Source organism: Musa acuminata, chromosome BXJ3-10, assembly GCF_036884655.1.
Source record: "Musa acuminata AAA Group cultivar baxijiao chromosome BXJ3-10, Cavendish_Baxijiao_AAA, whole genome shotgun sequence".
Taxonomy (NCBI): Eukaryota; Viridiplantae; Streptophyta; class Magnoliopsida; order Zingiberales; family Musaceae; genus Musa; species Musa acuminata.
In genome coordinates this window covers 5,133,741-5,158,199 of record NC_088358.1, presented here as the reverse complement: position 1 = coordinate 5,158,199, position 24,459 = coordinate 5,133,741, and the positions used below count along the sequence as shown (strand labels likewise).

The following is a 24,459-nucleotide window of genomic DNA, read 5'->3' as shown; positions in this document are numbered from 1 at the left end:
CCTTCAATTTCAGTAATAAATAAACCTGTCATCATAGCTTCAGACCATGAGAACTGATTAAGATTTGCTTTCTACTGTCGCAAATACATTTACATAATGGCACTCATCAAGTCAACCCTAAGTTACAGTAATAATCCAGAGTTGTGTCATCCATATGCATGGATGGATTCACGAAACCCATGCTCAAGTTTGCATGACCAGGCAACATGGATGAGTAGAATCAAGTTACCTCCCGCAATGAAGTTCAGAGAAAAGCATAAAAGATGCTATGACAAAATCAAGTTGACAAATTTATGCCATATGTTTTGCATAAGAAACGAATTGATGTATGAGCTTTTATGCATTTATGCTATCTGGCATTCAATCAACCTTCTAACGAGAAAAACCTCCTTGTTGGCATCACAGCCAGGAGGCTGAGGGCAGCAACCAAACACAAGTCTATATTGAGGGGTGGGGGTGAGGGGGGTGGGGGAGGAGGGGGGCGGGCACACACATACACATGCATACACTCTACACAAGCACATGCATACTAGGGTGACTAGGTCCTAAGTCACAGCCTCTCTACTTGCAAAGATAATGAATATAACCATCCCTAGACCCCGCATTGGTAGAGCCTTATACACTAGACCACCTTCATCATATGGCATCCTGATTAGGTCATACAGTGTCAGCTTCAACAACTGGGTACTTGTATAAGAAAAACATCCAACAATTTTGAAGAACTTTCATAATCTAATTTCTCATAGGATAAACATGATCTCTTTTGTATAAGAAATTAGCGGAAAGCATATATATGACAGAGAAATTATATATCAGAATATGATCAAAGCCAAAGATGAAAAGCAACATACTTTTCATTCCTCTGGTACAATCTTCATCCACTGATGAAATCTCATCAACCTTTTCAGAATCCACTTCAGCAAGTTTTTCCAATTTGACATTTTTTTCTGATACATGATCACTCCTTTTGCTCTTTCCAACCCTCTTTAGCTTCTCTGTTAAAACAAACATAATAAATTCAGACCATAATCATTCAGCAACTGTGTGTAAGTATTTCTAAAAAACAAATATAGAATCTCACTGGTTTTAATTCTTTTTCCAATACAAGCTTCCTCAACACCAGAAGAACCAACAGTTTCACTCTGTTCTTTAACTTCTACAGAGCCATTTTCTGATGTCTGGCCAGCTATAGAAGTAGATCCAATATAAGTAAATCAGCATAATGAAAGCAATACAGTTGCAGATGAAATACAGTAAAGGAACTCCAAAAATATAAGTGCATATATATTCATCCATATTAACAGTTATTCTCTGAAGGCAAAAGGAGGCAGAAATAATAAGAGCTAAAATTGTAAGTCAAAAAGAAGAAACAAAAGAGATACACATAAGAGCATTATGTATAAGAAATTAGTACATGACATCATTAAATCCAAAGCTAATAACCATAACTCATAAGTTCAAATTTGTTGCAAAATACTAAAGATTTGAGCCAACATCACCATCATCCAAGACTTTCCCACTACTACGGTATATATACATATAGAGCAAAACTCAAAATAGAGAAAACACACTCAAGTTCAAGGTACGCACCGTTCCGAGCATGAATAGGGATGTGGACTGCCCCCCATTAAGGTGGTCCAAGCCATTTTATTTATTTACTTTTTAAACCCAGGCTTTGGGTTTTAGTGCATGCACACAAAGTCATGACTTGCACTGCCACCTATTGCTACCAAACCTCCCAGTACTCCTTTGCCTCCACTGTGACCACCACCACCTCCTCTTCTCTTCCGATTTATTTATTTACATTTTAAATCCAGGCATTGGGTTCTAGCACATCATGACGTGAAAAAATATTATGATGTAGAATAGAGTAGGGAAGTAGAGAGAAAGCGAGGGGAAGAGAAAGAAAGAGAAGTGTGAGATAAGAGAGGAGATGTAATTCTTTTCATTCAAATCTAAAGTGCTTCATCCATTGACAAGCTCCACTATTTATAGGGGTTTAGGAGCATTGGTATAATCAATGGAGACAATAATTCTCAAGAGTAACCCCCTAAGGAACTTGTATGTCTTTAAAAATCCCAAATGTGACTTCTAGAATATCTAAATAGTAAATGAGTGCACTTAGTACAAAATGAGTCCCTAGATTAGTTAGCACTTCAAAAAACCAAAAGCATTTTCAATTTTCAATACAACTCTTAGAATTTCTGGACTAACTAATTGATGATTTTTTGTTGATTTCTTTCCCTAGAATAAACTTTTCTAAAATCCTTTGTAAAACCAAATTGTTCTCCATCATTCTCCCCCGATGAAAAAGTACTCGACCCTTGAGAGTGACTTGCAAGATATTGATCCAATAAGTCTAATACAAAGTCACAAAGTTCCTCAAAAATAATCCAAGTGGCATCAGAAGTTGGACAATTACACCACTTGACAAAAAAAGTATTGAGTGATGCTAGTGGCAGATGTAATAAGGCGATCATCAAGAATGGCTTCTACGCCATCACTGTGTTATGGGAGAATTGATGTTTTAGGAGGATTGTCACTTGCGGGAACACCGATAGAGACAGAGAGGAGGCTCAAAAGTTAAATCCTCCACATTAAAAACTGGACTAATATTTAAGTCGAAAAGCAAATCGAGCATATATAAATTAGATCCCAATATTTAGAAAATGGGGAAAGAACTAATGGCTTAGGCATGCAACTTCTTGAATGAGTTTTTAGGGAATCTCTCAAGGTGAATGTGAACCAAGACATAATCACCAACTTAAAACTCTCGACTTCTATGATATGCAACTTCTTGAATGAGTTTTTAGCAACAAGTTTGTACCTTTCATTACTTATGATAATTTTACACTAAATCTCAGCATACAAATCATGAATATGTTGAGCGAAAGAGTGGGTTGGTACTAAGGTACGATAATCAAGCGGAAGGAGTGCAAGGTCAATGGGTGTGCAAGGAGTATAGCCGAGGACAACTTCAAATGTGCTTCTTCTAATGGGGCGATGGACTAAGTTATTGTATGCAAGCTCTGTTGTGGATAAGGCTAAGTCTCAGTTTCCCAATTTCTCCCCAACTAGACATCTAAAAAGATTTCCTAAGGAATGGTTAACAACCTTAGTTTGACCATCTATATAGAGGTGAAAGGCTAAAGAGTACTTCAATGTTGTGCCAAACAGTTTCCACAAAGTTTTCCAAAAGTAGCTAACAAATTTCACATCTTTATCAAACACCATATTTGAGGGTAAACCATATAATTTAATCACTTCTCGAAAAAATAATTTAGCAATATATGAGACATCATTGGTCTTGTTACATGAGATAAAGTAGGTCATTTTTAAAAATCGATCAACAACAACTAGGATCGAGTTATAGCCATAGGCTATTTTGGGAAGCCCAAGGACAAAATCAAAACTCACATCTTGTCATAAGGAGTGTGAAATGGGTAATAGAGTGTATAGGCCAATAATATGCTTGTGAGTTTTGGCAATTTGACAAGTGTGACACTATGACACTACTCGAGCAATATTTCACTTTAAGGAACGTCAGTAAAATCTATTCTTGACTAATACAATGGTTTTGTCTCGGCTTAGGTGACCTGCTAATCCATCTGTGTGCATTTCCCAAGTAAGAAAGTCTTGAAGGGAGGATCGGGGAACACACAAATAGTGGATCGAAAAAGTTAACCACCCCTAAGAATGAAGTTCATATGTTCACGATGGTTTCCATCTAGTTCTTATTGATAGATGTGACTAAAGTTTGGACATTGGGTATACTCTTCTTTTAATCGCTCGAATCCTATAAACTTGACACTCATAGTAGATAGGATTGTAGAAATTTGACTAAGGCATCAACAACCTTGTTTTGAGTGTTAAAACAATGTTTAATTACAAAAAAGTATTCGTTGAGAAACTCATCCCACTTGGCATGTCGGGCATCTAACTTCTTTTGAGCATTTAAGTACTTAGGGCCCAATGGTTCGACAACAAGACAAATTCTTGCGACAGAAGGTAAAAGCACTAATACCTAAGACATTGCACAATCGCATAGAGTCCTTTATCATAGGTAGAATAAGTTTCTCAATTAAAAAGGCGATAGGTTGACCCTCGACTTAGAATTCCTCTTATGCCTATACCAAAGGCATCATAAGTGACCTTAAAGGGTTTACTAAAGTCAGGGTGCCTAAGAACAGGAGCAGTGGTAATTCTTGTTTTGATGTGAGCAAAGGCTTTGGCAGTGGACAGGGTCCAAGAAAACTCACCCTTCTTTAGGCAATCAATGAGTGATAAGTGTCATGATAGAGCTAAACCCTCTAATGAATCTCCTATAAAAAGATACTAATATATAGAAACTTCAAACCTTAGAAATAGTTTTAAGCTCAGGCCACTCTAAAATGACATGGATCTTTAAGGGATCAGTGGCAATACCTTGGGAAAAAATGATGAAGACTAGGAATAGGACATTGGTTTGCATGAACGAATACTTTTTCAGATTGACATATAGCTTAGCAACTCGAAGGGTAGTAAGAACCCTTTGAAGATGTTCTAAATGATTCTCTTTAGCCTTACTAAAGATCAAGATGTCGTCAAAGTAGACTACGTCACTACTCACTACAATAAATTTGCCTATGTAGGGTTGTAAAACTTGGTTCATGAAGCGTATGAAAATGCTTGGGGCATTGGATAAACCAAAGGGTATGGCAAGCCATTTGTATAGGCCATCTTGAGTTTTAAATATTGTTTTTCATTCATCACCAGGTCTGATACAAATCTGGTATTATCTGCTTAGATCAAGTTTTGAAAACCAACTAGATCCTGCAAGAAGGTCTAGCACATCCTCAAGTCAAGGAAATGGGAAGCGATAGTTGATTGTTATTTTGTTGATCGCTCAATAGGCAACGTTGCCGAGGCGACGTCGCCCAGCTTGGGGAGAAGAGAGAGGCGACGTCACCGAATTTTTATTATATATATATATATATATATATATATATATATATATATATATATATATATCGAACGATATACCGAACTGTATATAGTACCGTACCGTACCGAGCGAATGTCGAAACTCCGGTACGGTACGATATTTCAATCCTTGAGATAAACAAGTAAGTTGAAGAACTTTTGGCTAAAGTATTTGTACGACATAGCCTCAGTCTTTGCGATGTTCCTACCTTGTTAACCCCTAAGAAAGATGAGTTTTGTAGAATGTGTTGATAGTTATATAAAAGTAAAAAAAATCTTTTATACATATATTTATATATAAAAGATTTTTTATATATAATTTTTTTATAAAAGGCGACGTCGCCCCGTGTGGGAGAAGGGAAAGGCAACGTCACCTTATATATATATATATATATATATATATATATATATACCGCTCGATAATGGGCGATCCGTGTATCAGTCTGCTGACGGACCGGTATATACCGCTTGTATCGAACAGTATTATTCGAAATTGAAGACCTTGGTTTATCTCGACTCCCTCCTTAGGATTCATCCTATAATGTGGGAGATTCGGGAGCCGCAATCCTAAGACAAAGTCAATGGCATGTTAGATTTCCCATAAGGGTGGCAGTCCACTAAGTAATTCCGAGAGTATGACATCAAAAAATTCATCTAACAAGGATTTAACCTTAGAATTTAGGTCATGAATAGTGCAAGGGCTAGGAATTTCTTTAGCACTGATGGTCACAAAAAATTTGTCGTCTAGGCTCGCTACTTCAAAAGATTTAGGATCAAGTTAGTGGATTACTTGGTGGTTGGGGCGGGGCTTGTGGAAGAGACTTAGGAGTTCCTGATTTGTCCTTTTCTAACGGTTTTACTGGTTACAGAATGATGTTTTTACCTTTGTATCAAAACGCATAGGTGTTTTCTCTTCCATGATTGGTAACATCAAGGTCATACAACCAAGGCCAACCTAAAAGAATATGGACAATGTCCATTGGTAGGACATCTTAATAAATTTCATCCTGGTAATCGTCTATTTTGATTGGAACCAAGCATCTCTCGATCACGGGTAGAGTGGTTTTATCAACCTACTGTCACGACCTTAGTTGGAATTGCCTAAGGCGTGCGGCACCCTTGCGGCCAAAGACGCGAACTTAGCTTGCGTTGCCTAAGTCGCGAGTCACCCTTGTGGCAAAGACGCGAACTTAGCTTGCGTTGCCTAAGTCGCGCTTCGCCCTTGCGATCTTGCTCCGCAAGGATCAGCCCACTTTGTAACCTCTCGCAAGTCCCGAAGGACCTGTAAAAGAGAAAGAAGTTAGTTCGAAAGAACGAGCAACGGACAAGTCCCGAAGTCTCGCGAAAGGGGAAGCTTTACAAGCAATTCGACGAACACCTTGTGTGCACAAGAGAAAAGAGGGAGAGGGAGAAAAACAAGGCTTTCAAGGATGAACGAACAACTGCAAGCCCACAAACAGTCGCTCACCTGGTCTCGGGCAAAACCAAGTTCCCGTAAAGGTCACATGCGAACTTGCGAAAGAGTGTTCAACGCCCGGTATATAACCGAAGCCCCATCCAGCCATGTGCCACCCGGGGGGTTCCTGGGGTCTGAGATGGCTGACATTTTGGTGAGCGGAGGCAGCTCTCCGCTCACCTCCCGCGACACGCGAAAACGGAGCTGTTTTGGGCTGTTTTGGGGCTGTTTTGCTCGGTTCGGTGAGCGGTCGCTTTGCAACGCTGCAGCTGGTTCGAACTTACATATTTACAAGCAAAATGACCCAAAACCATGAGAAAACATGCTGTCAAGCAGCTGTACATGCAGGTGTGAGCGACGAACGGTTCGTTGAACGAAGTTGTTGCGGGTGCGCGACGACCGTTCGTGACATTCTCCCCCACTTAAACTGTCGACGCCCTCGTCGACGCTTGTTGGTAGTTGTTGATGACTTCTTCTTCATGTCGCAGGGCGTCTTCAGGCTCCCAACTGGCTTCAGTTCGGGGAAGCTTTCGCCACTTCACCAAGTACTCTGTCTGCTCCGCTCCGCTGGGTAGCTTTATCTTACGATCCGCCAGAATGGTTTCCACTCGCTTCTCGTAGGAGGTTGTGATGGGAGGAAACCGAGTTGGAACACTTCGAGAAGCATCTTGCGGATCCGAATGGTAGGCCTTCAGGTTGCTGGCGTGAAGAACGTTGTGAATTTTGAACCACGCCGGCAGCTGTAACTTGTAAGAAACATTGCCTACCCTGCTGATAATTGGAAAGGGCCCTTCATACTTACACACCAATCCTTTGTGAACTCTGTTCCTGAAGAATTGGAGTGATGCTGGTTGGAGCTTTACCAACACCAAATCGCCAACTTTGAACTCTTGCGGTCGCCTTCCCAAGTCTGCCCACTTCTTCATCCGTTTTGCCGCCTTCTCCAAGTAAGCTCGCGCAATATCAGAATTTCGATGCCACTCCTTTGCGAAATGATAGGCTGATGGACTACTCCCAGTATACCCAATTGCCATTGTGTGCGGAATCGACGGTTGTTGTACTGTGATAATTTCGAAGGGGCTCTTGTTGGATGCAGAGCTCCGCTGCAAGTTGTAGGAGAATTGGGCGATGTCCAACAGCTTCACCCAATCTCGTTGATTGGCACTCACGTAGTGCCGGAGATACTGCTCCAAGAGCGAATTTATTCTTTCAGTCTGGCCATTCGTCTGGGGGTGGAGGCTTGTAAAGAAGTATAACTTTGACCCCAACAATTTGAATAGCTCGGTCCAGAATCGTCCCAGAAACCGAGCGTCTCGATCACTAATGATATTGTGTGGGACTCCCCAATACTTCACTACGCCCTTCATCATCAGTCTGGCCGCCTCTTCAGCTGAACAGTGTAGGGGAGCAGCAATGAAAGTTGCATACTTTGAAAACCGATCGACCACCACGAGTATCGATCCAAGTCCCCCTACAGGTGGCAAGCTTGATATGAAGTCTAAGGAAATGCTCTCCCATGGCCTTTCAGGTACGGGCAACGGCTCCAAAAGTCCAACCGGCTTCCGCTGCTCCACCTTGTCTTGTTGGCAAGTAAGGCATGTTCGAACATACTCCTCCACATCAATCCCCATCTTTGGCCAGTAGAAGGCCCTCTCCACGAGAGCTAACGTTCTGTGAATGCCGGGGTGTCCAGCCCAAAGGGAATCGTGACACTCTTTTAAGAGTTCACGCCTTAAATTGTCCACTCGGGGAACGTAAACCCTATTCCCTTTTGTGTAAACAAGTCCCTCCTGGACCCAAAATCGTCGTGCCTTGCCTTCTTTGATGAGCTGCATCAGGATAACTGCCTGGGGATCACTATACAGTCCATCTCTGATTCGGGAAAGGAAGTTGGAGTGTAACTGACTTGCTTGGCCTCTGCCCTCCAGTTGTGCAACATTCACGCATTCCACTTTCCGACTCAGCGCATCGGCCACGACATTCGCCTTCCCGGGCTTGTATTCCATTGCCATATCAAATTCAGCCAAGAAGTCCTGCCACCGTGCTTGCTTTGGGGAGAGCCTCTTCTGAGTTTGGAAATAACTCAGGGCGATGTTGTCTGTCCTCAGCACAAATCGCGACCCGAGAAGGTAATGTCGCCAAACTCGTAGACAGTGGATCACTGCTGTCATCTCCTTCTCATGCACTGGATACCGCCTCTCGGTCTCGTTGAGTTTGCGGCTCTCGTAGGCCACCGTATGACCTTCCTGCATGAGTACTCCTCCAATAGCGAAGTCCGAAGCATCTGTGTGGACTTCAAAGGGCTCTCCATAGTTTGGCAATTTGAGCACTGGTTCTTCTAGGACAGCAGCCTTCAGGTCTTGGAATGCTATCTCACATTTGTCCGACCACTTCCAAGGCTGCTCCTTCAGCAACTCCGTCAGTGGGGTTGCCCGCTTCGAATATCCGGCAATGAAGCGTCGATAGTAATTGACGAAACCAAGGAAGGATCTCAACTCTGGCACCTTCTTTGGAGTTCGCTATTCCGCAACTGCTTGCACCTTCGACTTATCTATCCGAATGGAGCCATCACCGATTCGATGCCCCAAGAATAGGATCTCAGTTTGAGCAAAGTAGCATTTCTCCCTTTTTACGAACAACGTGTTCTCCCTGAGAACCTTGAAAATCGTCCGAAGGTGCTTGACATGCTCCTCGAGCGTTTGGCTGTAGACGACGATATCGTCCAAGTAGACGACCACGAACTTATCCAAATACTCCTTGAATAGCTGGTTCATGAGAGTACAGAATGTGGCCGGAGCGTTGGTTAAGCCAAAAGGCATCACCAAGAACTCAAACGCTCCATATCTGGTCACACAAGTAGTCTTTGCTTCGTCACCTTCAGCAATGCGCACCTGCCAATATCCCGACCGAAGGTCGAGTTTTGAGAAATACTTCGCCTTGCCCAATTGATCGAACAAGTCCGCAATGAGCGGGATGGGATACTTGTTCTTCACTGTTACTTTGTTGAGGGCTCGGTAGTCGACGCATAATCGGAGGCTCCCATCTTGTTTCTTCTGGAAGAGAACTGGAGCTCCGAAAGGTGCTTTAGAGCTGCGGATGAGACCACCGCTTAGCAGTTCACCTAACTGCTTCCTGAGTTCTGCCAACTCTGGTGGGGGCATGCGGTAGGGTGGTCTTGCTGGAGGCTTCACTCCTGGCTCCAGCTCGATGCTTTGATCCACGCCTCTGCGTGGTGGGAGAGTCTTCGGCAACTCGGGTGGCATAACATCTTTGAACTCTTTTAGGACGTTCGCCACCACAGCAGGTTCTTGAATGGCCTCCTTGTTGAGTGGCTCTAGCTTCATTGCAGCCACGAATGTCAGTTCGCCTTTTCGCACCCCTTTCTTCAATTGTAATGCCGAAAGGTGTTGGGGCTCCTTGGTTCCTTTCCGAGAGACGGGAACCACGCAGGGGTCATCGCCTCCCATCATACATAGGGAGTTCAAGAACGGCATCGGCACCAACTTTGCCGCGTGCATAAACTCCATTCCAAGAATCACTTGGAAGTCGTCCAGTGGCATGGCCATCATGTTGGTGTTTCCGCTCCAAGTCCCGATTTTGATAGGAACACCCTTTGCCAACCCGGAGATTCGCCTGGCCTCCGAGTTCACCGCCTTCATTCGGCTTGGGCTCTTCTCCAAGGTCAACCCAAGTCGCTGTGCTTCGCGATCGGCTATGAAATTGTGGGTAGCGCCCGTATCCACCATTGCACGGGTCGTTTGGCCATTTAGCTTGATGTCCACATACATCAGCTCGCTACTTCCTGCTTTTTGTGCCTTCATCTTCATGTTCTCCCCCACTTGACCCCGCATAGCGTTCAACAAATGCATTGCTCCCATTCGGGGTCCTTGCGACTCCTCATCGTCGCTGCTGGATTCTGAACTGCTCGAACTAAGAGCAACAGCTTTGCCCTTGTCCGATCGGGGAGGGTGGATGGAAGCCGTCAAGGCATTGAGTGTCTGTTTCTGTGGGCACTCCCTTACCATGTGCGGTCCTCCGCACAAGAAGCATCCTCCAGGTTTTGAGGCCTTGCCTTTCGGGTTCGGCCCTTTGTGGGAGCTCTTCTTCTTCTGTTCGCCCCCGAGCTCCTTCCCTCGAGAATGTTTTGGAGGGCGATTGCCTGAAGATTGTTTCCTTCTCGCTGGGTCTTCCGAGGAAACAAAGTCAGTGAGCCTTTCTCCAGCTGCAAGTACCCCGACCACATCGGTAACATTCCTTCGATTTAGCTCCTGTTGAGCCCATGGTTTCAAACCATCAAGGAAGCTGAACAACTTGTCCTTCTCGGACATGTCCTGTATGTCCAGCATTAGTGCAGAAAATTGCTTCACGTAGTCTCGGATGGTGGTACTTTGGCGGAGTTGTCTCAACTTCCTTCTTGCGACGAACTCTGTGTTCTCCGGTAGGAACTGAGTTCTCAACTCCCGCTTCAAGTCTTCCCATGTGTCGACTCGACACCGACCTTGTTGGATCTCCTCCCAACGAGTTCGCCACCAAAGTTTCGCATCTCCGTTCAGATACATTGTTGCTATAGAAACTTTGGTATCTTCAGAATCGGGCCTCGTAGCTCGGAAGTATTGCTCCATGTCGAACAGAAAGTTCTCGAGCTTCTTGGCATCTCTAGCCCCTCCGTATCCATGGGGCTCAGGTGCCCTCAAGTTTTGTGGCGGTGCAACGCGGGTGTTGCCTCCTCCCGCATTTAGCGTTCTTGTGAGCATAGCCACCTTTGCCGTGAGTTCCGCCACAACATCCTGTAAGTGCTGCACGGAGTCCTTGGTGTCATCAGACAGTCGGTCGACTAGGGCCTCGACCTTGTCGATCCTGGACTCCACTTCCTCTTGCGAGCTCTCTACCCCAACAAGTCTTTGTTGGCCATGGTAGAGTTCCTCCATGCTCGCTTCCAGAACATCCAGGCGGGTTTCCGCCGTCGTGAGTCTCTCCTTATGACTCTTTTTCCCAGTTAGCGCACCAGATTGCGCTTCCTCCGCTCGCGGAGAGTTGCCAACTTCTCGCTCATCCTGTTCGCTGCCGCGATCCTCGTGAGCGGCTCCACCAGCATGAGAGCGAGTGTGCACATGCAGCCCACCTGCGGCTGCTTGGGGCAAGGTTCCGGCTTGCCCCGTCTTGCTTGATTCGCCACGATGCTTTGCCATGGCGAAGTTGCGAAGTTCGTTCGCTGTTCGATCGAAGAGCTTGCCCGCTCTGATACCACAATGTCACGACCTTAGCTGGAATTGCCTAAGGCGTGCGGCACCCTTGCGGCCAAAGACGCGAACTTAGCTTGCATTGCCTAAGTCGCGAGTCACCCTTGTGGCAAAGACGCGAACTTAGCTTGCGTTGCCTAAGTCGCGCTTCGCCCTTGCGATCTTGCTCCGCAAGGATCAGCCCACTTTGTAACCTCTCGCAGGTCCCGAAGGACCTGTAAAAGAGAAAGAAGTTAGTTCGAAAGAACGAGCAACGGACAAGTCCCGAAGTCTCGCGAAAAGGGAAGCTTTACAAGCAATTCGACGAACACCTTGTGTGCACAAGAGAAAAGAGGGAGAGGGAGAAAAACAAGGCTTTCAAGGATGAACGAACAGCTGCAAGCCCACAAACAGCCGCTCACCTGGTCTCGGGCGCAAAACCAAGTTCCCGTAAAGGTCACGTGCGAACTTGCGAAAGAGTGTTCAACGCCCGGTATATAACCGAAGCCCCATCCAGCCATGTGCCACCCGGGGGGTTCCTGGGGTCTGAGATGGCTGACATTTTGGTGAGCGGAGGCAGCTCTCCGCTCACCTCCCGCGGCACGCGAAAACGGAGCTGTTTTGGGCTGTTTTGGGGCTGTTTTGCTCGGTTCGGTGAGCGGTCGCTTTGCAACGCTGCAGCTGGTTCGAACTTACATATTTACAAGCAAAATGACCCAAAACCATGAGAAAACATGCTGTCAAGCAGCTGTACATGCGGGTGTGAGCGACGAACGGTTCGTTGAACGAAGTTGTTGCGGGTGCGCGACGACCGTTCGTGACACTACGCTACTTAGAATGAGGTCGGATGTGACTCTACCTTAAGGTACAGTCTCTTGGTAGCTGATTTTAAAACTACTTCCATAGTTCTACCCCCATCCATAACCAACTTGCAAGTTCTCTCCCCGCTTCGAATAGAAGTATGAAAGATACTTGTCCTTTTCCATTCATTGGAATCACTAGCAATAAAGAGAATAATGCAAAAAACATTGACATAGGCATCTTCAATTTCTAGTTCATTTTCGTCACCTGAGTAGGCTTCGGGTTCAAGTACTTGGTCTACTTCCTTGATTTGATTCTGTGGTTCTTGTTTTAATGTAAGGTTACGTTGAAGACAACAAGAGACAATGTGATCTTTATTATAGCAATAATGACATTGGATTGAAAATGAACTAGTTTGAGAATCAATGATTAAACGAGTTGGACGATTCATGGTTGGGTCAGAACTATTGTTAGTAGTGGGGATTTTTGGCTTACAGAGCCACTACTTTAGGGTGGATTGAGAAATAGTTCTATTATCGAGAGATTGAGAAGATGCTCGACGACTTGAATAGAGTTTAAGGTACTTCTCAATCTCGAGGGCTAATTAGGAAGCTTCCTTCATGGTGTCGAGGAAACTAAGGGAGACTTCCCGTTGGATGTTAAACCTCAACCCATTAACAAATCTTCGGACAGTGATGATTTGGTCGTCTTATATTTCATACCTAAGCAAAAGTTCCTTAAGTTGGGCCAAACACTCTATCACACTAGAATTCAACTGTTTAAGGTTTAACAATTATTAAATCAATTGACTTCGAAAGTAGGTTGGCAATTTTTTTCCTTTTGTTTCATGACTTCCCATTAAGTGATGGGAAGCTCTCGACGGTATTCAAGACTATATTGAATATGTTGCTAATATTTCCTAGTAGACCCTACCAATTTTATTTTTACAAAACGTATACATTTAATATCAATCATTCCATACCACTCAAAGTAATCCTCTATACTATCTAACTAGATAACAAATACATTTAGGTCAAACCTACCATCAAAGTTTGGCACATCCACTTTGACTCTTATAGCCATTCTCCCCAGATTATCAAAACACCAAACTCGTTGGCCCATTACTCAAGATTGTGGATTTCTAGTGGGTTCTAGGAATTCATCATTAAGGGCAAAAGCTTAGTCAATTAGGAATTGTTGGAGCATGACTGTGAAAAGGTGCCTTATAGGTAGACCTACGATTTGTTCGAAGTGGGGCTTGAGTAGATAAAATTCCTTTATTTGAAGTTATGGATTGTAGAGAATGAACTTGTTGCCTTACCAACTCATCAATCTCCTCATTTATGGGTTGTTTTTCAAGGTTTTGGAGAGCTCATAGGACTTGGGTCATCTAGTCACATAACTGGATCTACTAGTTTGGTCCTAACAGTGTCTACCTCACTCTGTTGGTTTTGGGATTCATCAAGATTGTTTTGGTTGTCACCTCGCTTAGTCATGATTCTAATGTTATTTACAAATTGCATTTTGGTAATGCGGTTGTTAACTATTACAATGTACAAGATAGAAATGCAATGATTCAAGTAATTCTCTCACCTTTTTTTTTGGACAACTTTCAAGGTTTTAAATCTTAATGGTACTATAGTTATAGTTAAAGGAGAGAGAGAGGGTGATGAATAGAAAAAAAAAAGGAGAAAACAAGGGGAGAATTGATAAGAACCATGATCTAATGAAATTATGGTTTTTCTTTCTGACAAAAATACCAAGAAGTTTTCAAAAATTAATAGGCACCGAGAGTTAAGTGGTCCACCAATTCCGCAAGGGCAATCACTCCAAAGTCCAACTCCGCACACAAGTGATTACTATTGGGGGTGTAAGGATCCGTGAATGATACCAAACTGATATCAAGGTACAAGGTAGGTTTCTTAATACACTCTGATACCAAACTAGTGTAGAATAGAGTAGGGAAGTAGAGAGAGAGAGGGAAAGAAACGAAAGATAAGTGTGAGATAAGAAAGAGTAAGAGACTAGAAGACAGAAGATGCAATTATTTTCATTCAAATCTGAAATGCTTCATCCATTGACAAGCTCCACTATTTATAAGGGTTTAGGAGCCTTGGTATAATCAATGAAGGCAATGATTCCCAAAAGTAATCTCCTAGAGAACTTATATACTTTTTAGATATCTGAAATGTGACTTCTAGGATACCTAAATAGTAAAAGAGTGCGATTATTACAAAAGGAGTCCCTAGGTTAGCACCTAAAAAGGCCAAAAGACTTTTTATTTTCAACACAATCTCAGAATTTCTAGACCAACTAATAGATGTCTCTGTTGATTTTTTTGCCTAGAATAATTTTTTTTGAAACCCTTTATAAAGCTAGATGGTTCTCCATTACATTATGACGACAGTTTCAAGTTTCTATAACCTTGACACATCCCCATAATTCCCTTCGACATAAGAAAAAGGTCTAGAGGAAGTGGTCAATAGCAAGTTGGCTTAAGTAGAATATCTCTCCCACTAGCACAAATATAAAAAAAGAGAAAAAGGAGAAAAAAACTGCCATTACTTCTGTTGATCATCAAAAGCTTTTGTCTGCAAAAGACCTTTGTAGCTATTCTAATATTTCCCTAGGTTAGAGGACCTGGTGATGGAGATTAAGAAAATTTAGCTTTCTTGTTGGTTAATTTAGATGACTTTACACATTCACTAATATTCATAGTGTAATATTGATGTAGAACAGAAAGAGAAGTAGAGAGAAAGCGAGAGAAAGAGGAACAAGATTAGAGAGGAGAGTAAGAGACTGAAAAGATAAGATGCAATTCTTTTCAATTAAATCTGAAGTGTTTCATCCATTGACAAACTCATTATTTATAGGGTTTAGGAGCCTAAGTACAATCAATGAAGACAATGATTCTCAAAAGTAATCTCCTAAAGAATTTGTATGCTTTTACAAACCCAACTTGATTTCTAGAAGATCTTAATAGCTTTAAAACAATTTAGTATAGCTGAGAAGAAAAAGAGTACACTTAATTTAAGAGTGCACTTAATACAAAAAGTAGAGTTCCAAGGTGACCAAAAGACTTTTCATTTTTTAACACAACTCTTAGAATTTCTACGTCAGCTAATTAATTACTTTTTACTGATCTCTTTGCGTAGAATAAACTCTTCTAAAATCCTTTATAAACCTAGATCATTCTCCATCGAATATACTTGATATATTACTTGCTCCTTCAACGAATATGTTTTTCTGGATCATTCTGTTATTGTTTTTTCACTTCCACTTGATCCAGGAAATTACTATGAGCTTTTCCATACTGTGCAACTAAATTTGGGGCTAGTTGATTGTAAACTGTAAAGTACCACACAAACCATATATTTCATATGCTAGAAGTTAAAACTACTTACAGGATGAACATAGTTCATTAGCAAAGGATATGATAATACATAGGGGTATATGAAACTCAAAAGCACAGAAAAACTCACATGTGCTTCTCCATAATGTGCAAATAAATTTGGGATTAGATGATTGTAAAGTGCTACATGAACCACTCAATTCATAAAGCTACAAGTTAAACAACTTACAGGAAGAAAACAACTTGCAGGAAGAATATGATAACACTTAGTGGTATATGAAGATGATAACACTGAGTGGTATATGAAACTAAAAAACATGGAAAGAACAGAGTTAGGCATGCAAATCTAGTTACTCACAATTTATTAGATCAAAAACATGGTCATCCTTGTTTAGATGTTGACCGCCATTGCTAGTAAAACTTTTGTTATCTTCCCCTCCTTTTTTCCTTTTTGACAATTTGCCTTTCTTCTCCATTGGTTTTGCTTTATTTTTCTTATGTTCTAAAACCATAAAAGTATGCATAAAATAATTGCATCAGTAATAATATATCATCAGTTTGAGATTAGAATCATAGAAAATATGCTGAATAAAATATAACAGTGCTCTGAGTTCAATCAAGAAAAAACTATATCAATGCTTTGGGTTCAATAAAATGACCTTTAATCATAAAACCATAAAAATTAACTTAACGACATGCAAAGATTTAATTGTTGCTCCAATATGGGTTTCGGTGATCATTTGGTACCAGTACATTGGATAGGATACAGACTCATATTGCTCATTACCATTAAAGAAAATAATAGCTAAATATAAAGGAACAGAAATGTATCAATATCGAGCTATACATGTCAATACTGATACTTCATCAGACCACTAACCATTGGTATTGAAAAAGTATCAGCCCTATCAATATTCAAAACTATGACCACATGTTGAAGCTTGCTAGACTGGATGCTACAGTTCATGTCTAGATCAAGTAAATTTGTTGCAAAGTGTCGAAAACCCACTCAACCCACTTATAATCAAGCTAGGGCCTAGGAGCGAGATAATTGAGTCTTCTCTAGGTCCTAATAGTAATAGGTTTAGATTTTTTCACTTTCTTATTAATTTGGATCTTTTTCATCATTATTTAGTAGCTACTTTAGAAAGTACGTTTCCTGTTTTTGAGGATATGGTGTATAAGTATCCTATGATATAGGTTAAATAGGTTGTTTAGCTATTAGGAGCTATTTGGCATGTTAAAGGTCACTCATTTGATGGAATTTAAAAAGGTGTTAAAATTTCCATAAAAATAAAGTTTTCTCCCACAAGACCTCCTAGCTATAGTTATGTACATGTCATAGGAGTTGGCTATGAAGAAATAAGCTACAGTAAATGCACACTCAATTGCTCTTCATAAAAGCAATTTTAATTAAAAATAACAATCAATTAGACCCGATAATCAGACTACAAATAACCTAGCACCTGTTATATGACAAACTATATTTTACCAGAAACAGGTTTTCATTACAAATTCTAATAGATCATGGTTCCTTAGGCTTCCACTACAAGAAGTTCAACAGATAAGCCAGCAACAAAAGAGACATCTGCAAGCAAAGGCCAAAAACTTCTGTCCTTTATTTCTTCTGCAAGTGTGACAACTGACAAGATTAAAAGAAAATCTAGTCACATATCCTTTTGTTTTCATCTCTCTTAGAATCAATCAACTGAATACATTTATTAAAGATTACAATTCTAGATTTATTGCTTTTTTTGCTCTCATTATTCTCTTAATTTTTGCATCAGTCTTGGAGTGATCCATACCCACTTGTTTATGGAGGGACTAACTTAAAAAACAGTTTGGAACATACAACAAAACCAACTTTTCAAATTGTTTCAACAAGTATGTTAACCCTTTGTAAAAGCAATAAAACAAGCACCAAGTGATGGATGTTTGTCATTATTTAGACATCTCTTTGAGTGCATCAATATTTTATAACAGCAATTTCAATAGGCACTCAGGCGAGGCAAGAGCGCCTCACTTCATGTCCAGGCGCCTCACTTCAAAGATGCGCCGCCTGGGCGTTCACCCGAGCCCAGGAGCCGGGCGCGCGCCGGGTTAAACCAGGCAATCGAACCAGTGTTTTACGTCTGGTTTGGTCTCTGATGTTTTAGTTGGTTCAATCAAACCAACTAAACACCGATATCAGCCTCCCAGCATCCCTCTCACGACTTCCCCAACCCTAAACCTGCTCGCGATTCTGTCGCTGACATTTCCTCTATGTTGTCGATACCTTTCTCCGTTGTTGCTGCCTCTCTTCGCTGTCGTTGCTTGCCGTTGCTGTCGCTGCTACCGCTGCCACTATCGCAGCTCGCTGCTCCCGCTCTTGCTGTCGCTGCTCGCTGCTACCACTGCTGCTTCTCTCAGTCAGCAGCCTCAGTCTTACTCTTACACTGCGCCCCCGCTACCGCTACCGCTGTCGTTGCTCGCTGCTACCGCTGCCACTACCGTTGCTTGTCGCTACTGTCGCTACTGTCGCTGCTCGCCACTATCGTCGCTCCCACTCCCACTGCCGCTACTATTACTCTTACTCCCTCTTCTCACATCGACTTGATAGTATACTGTTAACAGTATATTAACAGTACACTATTAACTATATACTAATAACCAAGGATTGAAATATCGTACCGTACTAGAGTTTCGACATTTGCTCGGTACAGTACGATACTGTATACCGAGCGATATACCGTTCGGTATAAGAGTATATATATATATATATATATATATATATATATATATATATATATATATATATATATATATATATATAAAATAAAAATTCGACGATGTCGTCTATATAAGTATGTATATATATATATATATATATAAAAGTAAAAAAAATCTTATATATATTTATAATTTATATATAAATACTTATATATAAATATATATTTATTTATAAAAAAATTTATATATAAATATTTTTATAAAAGGCGACGTCGTGTCACCGAAAAAGGTGACATCGCATCACCGAAAAAGGCGACGCTATATAATATATATATATATATAATATATATATATATATATATATATATATATTATAAAGGGCGACGTTGCGTCACCTTGGCGACGTCGTCGAAAAAGGTGATGTCACCCCGCGTGGGAGAAGGAAATGGTGACGTTATATTATATTATATATAAAAATTATATTTATATATATATAATATATATATACCGTTATCGGGCGGTATATATATATATATATATATATATATATATATATATCGCCCGGTAATGAGCGATCCGTGTACCGATATGTTGACGGACCAATATGTACCGCCCGTACCGAACGATATTATTTGAAATTGAAGACATTGCTAGTAACAATATTTTTCATTTATTAGATTAATAATATATTATTTTGATTTTAATACTGCTAATTTTTATTTATTTGAAATTATTGTTATTGTTTTGAATTTTGAGATTTTTGTTAATGTGATATTGTGATTCTATAAGTTTTTTTTTAATTTAATATCATGTTTTTATTTAAATAATTATATTTATTAATTATATTTTATATTTTTATATTTTAGGGCTTCGCTTTGCTCGAGCGAGCCCCTAACACTTTTTAAATCATTGCTTTATAAAAACTGAGTAGCACCAAAAGAGAAAAAAGAACTTAGAGAATTGTAGTTGCTTTTTTCTTTTAGAATTATGTCTTCTGATTTTTAGTTGCACATGTTCAAGATTTGATTCTTTGAGTGTTTGGGTCTGCATGACTTCTTAATTATTTTAAAGCTAACTCTTCATTATGTCAACAACATGTATTCATCGTGTAAAAGATGGTACATCATATGGTAATAGCACTATACCAAAAACCCATCAACAACATTTTTTCAATCAGCTAGCATCAATAACCCAAGATTAGCAGACAAAGCAAATACACCAAAATAATAATCATATTGGAATATAATAGTATCATTAGATGCATATTTGATTAGAAACTAATCCCATCGGGTACTACAATATTCATACCAAAGTTTTTAATTTCATACCGTACCAGTGTACCGAGCTTTGCTCCGTATAGTATGGTACAACGTATCGAGCGATATGCCAAGGCATACCGAACGATACACCCTTCTTTTAAGAAGAAGCCTCGTATGCGGGCGAGGATGGTTTCTTCTTAAAAGAAGAAGAAGCCATCACCCCCTTTCCGTGCCATCACCCCCTTTCCATCTCGAGAGACGGAAAGGGGGTGATGGCGGAGCAAGCGAGGATACGACAGGTCGTCTCCATCCCCAACTTGAACTCATCCCCCACGAGGCACTCCGCAATGCTCCCACAGTGGTCGGATTCGACGGGGATCCAGCCCAAGGCAAGCTCATCTCCCGCTCCCCCGCAGTTGTCGCCCTCAGGGACTGTGAGGAAAAAGACCAAGATGATGGCGAGAGCAAGAAGGGGAAGCAGCAGTCCAACCTGGGCCAGGATCCCTTCCTTCGCTATCGACCGCGACCTCCCCGACCACAGCGACCACCATCCCTCCGCCCCCTACCACGTTTTGCCTGATGGAACGAGGACCCACACCCTACAGTGTTCCGCCCGACGAAGCAAGGACCCTCGCCCTACCATGTTCCACCCGATGAAGCGCTTCGTCGTATCCTGCCACATCCAACTCTCTCCTCCGTCATGCCTTCTCCGTCTAACGAGTGCCGCAATCTCGTCTTCCTCGTCGTCGTGCTCCTCATCCTATCCGCTAGCTGATACCGTCCGGTAGCGGACGATCCGCGTGCCTATCAGCTGACAGACCAGTATGTACCGCCCATACTAGGCGATATGATTCGAGATTCGAATCCGTGATTCATACAAGACAAAAGTAGCTCCAAGACATTCATAAGGTGTACATATATATAAATTCATACCTTTCAAAATTCTCAAGTTATTTTTGGCTTCAGTAGACGCTCCTTCAACAGTTTGATCGTCAAAACTTGGGTCTTCTGCTAACTTAAGCTTCTTCTTTCTAAGCTTAACCAAAAGCTTTGAGGTACCCTTTGCTGCTTTCCAAACTTTCTTACCTATCAATACAAAGAAAGAACATTATATATTAAGAATATTTATCCAAATTCCATAAATGCCTCAATAGATTTATTGTTCCAAATGCACTAATTCAGATGACTTCTTGCTGATAAGAGAGCACGGCCATCAGGTACTACAAACTAATTCAGATGACTTCTTCCTGCTAAGAGAGCACGGTTACAAACTAATTCCATCAGGTACTACCATAGTCATACAATACAAAAGTAGATCAAGACATGCACAAGGTTTATATCAATTTATACCTTTTAAAATTCTCAAGTTGTTTTCAGCTTCAGTAGAAGCTCCTCCGGCTGTTTGATTACCAGAATCTGGGTCTTCTTCTAACTTTAGCTTCTTCTTTGTAAGCTTAGGCAAAGACTTTGTGTTACCCTGTGCTGCTTTTCCAACCTTCTTATCTGTCAAAAGAAAAAAAAGAACATTAATTGCATTCAGAATATTTATCCAAATTCCACAAATGCTTTAATGGATCTATGGTTCCAAATGCACTAATTCTTGTGACTTCTTGGTGCTAAGAGAGCACAATCATTAAATAATTATTTTATCCTACAATCTTTAAATTACATTTTATGCAGTTCATTAAAGTTCAACAAACAGAAGAATAACATCCAGCAGCATCAACAATTATGGAATGTGGCTAGTGGCACTGTCCAACATACCGGGTGGAACATTATGTACTGAGCAACAGATACTGGTCAGCTCCTGGACCAGGACACAGAGTGACCCTTTCCAGCAGTCCAACTGGGCTTATTTGTTTTTTTAAACCTGTCAACTTAGGGTATATGAGCAGACGCAAGCAAGCAGCCCGTACACCCACGACGCAGACCTGCCAGCCTGCCATCAAGCACCAGTAGCTTCCTCCCTGCCACTAAGTGCCGCCCATTTCCTGCCTGCCATCAAGCACCGCCCGCTTCCCACCACCACTGGACCTCCTGGTATTTCTCCTCCTCTACACCTCCTCCGACTCCCCTAGCCACAACAAGAAAATCCACCATCCCCCCTTCTTGGTACCGCAGTATGTGCTGGTATACCATATATCAGTATGCCAACAGAGACCGAACCCATACCGGTCCAACCATGGACCAACATGGGTCCAATACCTGGAATTGAAAATTTTGGATAGTGGTTTTGCGAGCTATGCCGACCAAATACATACAGTGTTGACATTGTAATCAACCCCATTTTATGAAACATACCATGTGGATTTGACCTTCTTATAGGCCTTTAACCATGTGTGAATTTTTCATTTTGTTTGTTTAATGGGTAAAGGATCTTATATGCATCATCCAATCCAAAAAAAGCAGATTGTTTGTTTGTTTTTTCCTCTCATTCTTTATTCTCTTTTACATTATAAAATGTTGCATGCATCAGGGTTGACATTTGACAAAGGAGAAAAGTGTACTTGAGGTAGCGTCTCATAAATGTCCAAGGGAGAGGCACAAGAAAGCACATGCCAGAGTGAAGCTAGATGCAATTTAGAAAAACAAAGAAAAATAGCTTAAACGAAAATAATTTAATACAAGTCTTTTTTCTTTTCTCTGTAATTTCCCATTAATTGTTTCAATAAATAAATATCCTATTGGTCTTACTGGCACAATCAGATTGATAAGCTAAAATACTTCTCTCATACCTTAGCCTTCATTTCATACTATGGCTCATTATCTTAATTCCTAAATAATTTTAGTAACATCAAATATTTCTAGTTCTCATAGATTGACAAGAAAATGTTTTTCGCCCAAAAGAAAATACTTTTGTTTTCAAAATTTCGTTAAATAAATTAGCCAATTAAATAATCCTTAATCTCCTAACCAAGCATCAATTGGGATATCATCAATTCCTGTATTCTTACCTATTTTCATTTTGGATAAATCTTATTTAACCATAATTACCCTTTTTTAAGGACAATTATATGGTTTGTATTTAACTATTTTTTCTGTAAAGCTAAGTTGTCTATACAATTGTCATTACATAATTTATAATAATAATTCCTCCATCATGCCTTAATCTCCATACCATTATCCCTTGATTAACTTAAAATATAAAATAAAATCATATCAACATTAGTAAATTCTTAACCTCTGAAGTTTTAGATGAGAGCTAGAAAAAGAATTACATATAATAAATCTCCAACAGAATATACAATATGATAAATTTGTTTCATAATGCTTCTACGTTTAACAAAGAAGTAATATCAAGAGTCCCAGGTGAAGATATATTCAGAAGTAATACTGGGTTTAGTTGTATAACTAAAGCCTCCCCTTTCTGTCGATTTATTTTCAAAATAACCAGTCAACTGTGTTATGTTTTGCTTCAATTCTTTCTTATCTCTAAATCAGGAAGAAAACATGCATGTCATTGAATCACCATTTATATTACATACAGCACTACAAAGTCTGCATATCGAGTGACTTTGCATCACAGAGACGAAGAGGTGATGAGAACATAGATAATCCACTGGGGTTATTTCCAAGTAAGGAAGTATATTAAAATAACAACTAAAAATCAACCACAGCATCATTTGCAAAACAGTCATCGAAGAGAGATCAGAAAATAGAGATTGATCATTTCTGAAGTTGGGAAGACATATTATAAGGTATCAATATCAAAAAAAACTAATTAACACATATATGAAAAAAGTTGTGACCTTTTCCCATCTTGTAAAGCTTCAGTCTGTGGAATAATGACTATACAAGATAGCACGGAAACTGAAAAACCATTCCACAAATGAAGTATTAATGATCAATGACGTATCTTCTTTCACCAACACTGCTTCTCACAGGATGTTGGGATCAAAAAGGGGCAAAAAAGAGTCTTTCCAGCCAAGTATACGGATCTACTTAATCTTCACCTGCATCAAAAAGGTACGATTTACACAATCCTGCTCCAGGAATATATAACGAAATATCATTAAGGCATCAGTAAACGAGTCGCTTTGGCAAGCCCAAGAAGCAGGAGAGGAAAAGGCCTGAAAGAAAATAAAGTGCACGCAACTCAAGCCGGCACATTGTGCAATGCTCTAGACATGTGAAGCATGACCATGTCATAATTTTGTGTCAGGTAGACCTAGAAAGCTAAGGGGAGAAGGTAGTCAGCAGTGTTCAGTGAGGGGAGAGAGGAAGCGAGGGAGGTAATTGGGAATAGAGGTCGGCTATGCAGGAAATAGAGGAGGATGGTAGTAATGGTGAGAAGAGTAGAGGAAGAGGACAGAAGAACGTACCAGAGGGATGCGGCTGGTGGCGACGGCTGGATCTCGACGACGGCAACAGATATCGCTTGGGAATAAAAAGGAGAAACGACTGGATGTCGCGGACGATGACCGCGTTGAGGAATACCGCCAAAGGCAATGGGGCTTGCTTCGCTAGGGTTCGCCGTTGGGTGTCGCGCGCCTGGGAGATGGTCGCGTTTTGTGCCCTTTGTCGGACCTTTTATATCGAACCTGCTTGACTCGACACTATAGACTCGAGTCGACTCGCACGAGTCATCGGACGGGTTTTACCGTGCGAGTCGACTCGCACGAGTCATCGGACGGGTTTTACCGTGCGAGTCGACTCGAGCCCGAGCTTAAATCCGGTTCGAAGATGGTTAGGTGGCATCAC

At 41.0% G+C, this 24,459-nt stretch overlaps 1 protein-coding gene across 3 annotated transcripts in view; it reads right to left on the bottom strand.

The window, feature by feature from the left end:
- Positions 1-24,256, bottom strand: part of LOC135651031 (uncharacterized) — a 29,661-nt gene extending 5,405 nt beyond the window's left edge. For all 3 annotated transcript variants that reach the window (XM_065170802.1, XM_065170803.1, XM_065170801.1), the window contains exons 1-7: positions 24,081-24,256; positions 23,508-23,711; positions 21,109-21,261; positions 20,692-20,844; positions 16,149-16,292; positions 1,082-1,186; positions 852-995 (exon numbers count right to left, since the gene is read on the bottom strand). In XM_065170802.1, the coding sequence (XP_065026874.1) occupies positions 852-995; positions 1,082-1,186; positions 16,149-16,292; positions 20,692-20,844; positions 21,109-21,261; positions 23,508-23,517 (709 nt within the window). In that variant the 5' untranslated portion in view covers positions 23,518-23,711; positions 24,081-24,256. The remainder of the gene's footprint in view (positions 1-851; positions 996-1,081; positions 1,187-16,148; positions 16,293-20,691; positions 20,845-21,108; positions 21,262-23,507; positions 23,712-24,080) is intronic.
- Positions 24,257-24,459: the final 203 nt, after the last annotated feature.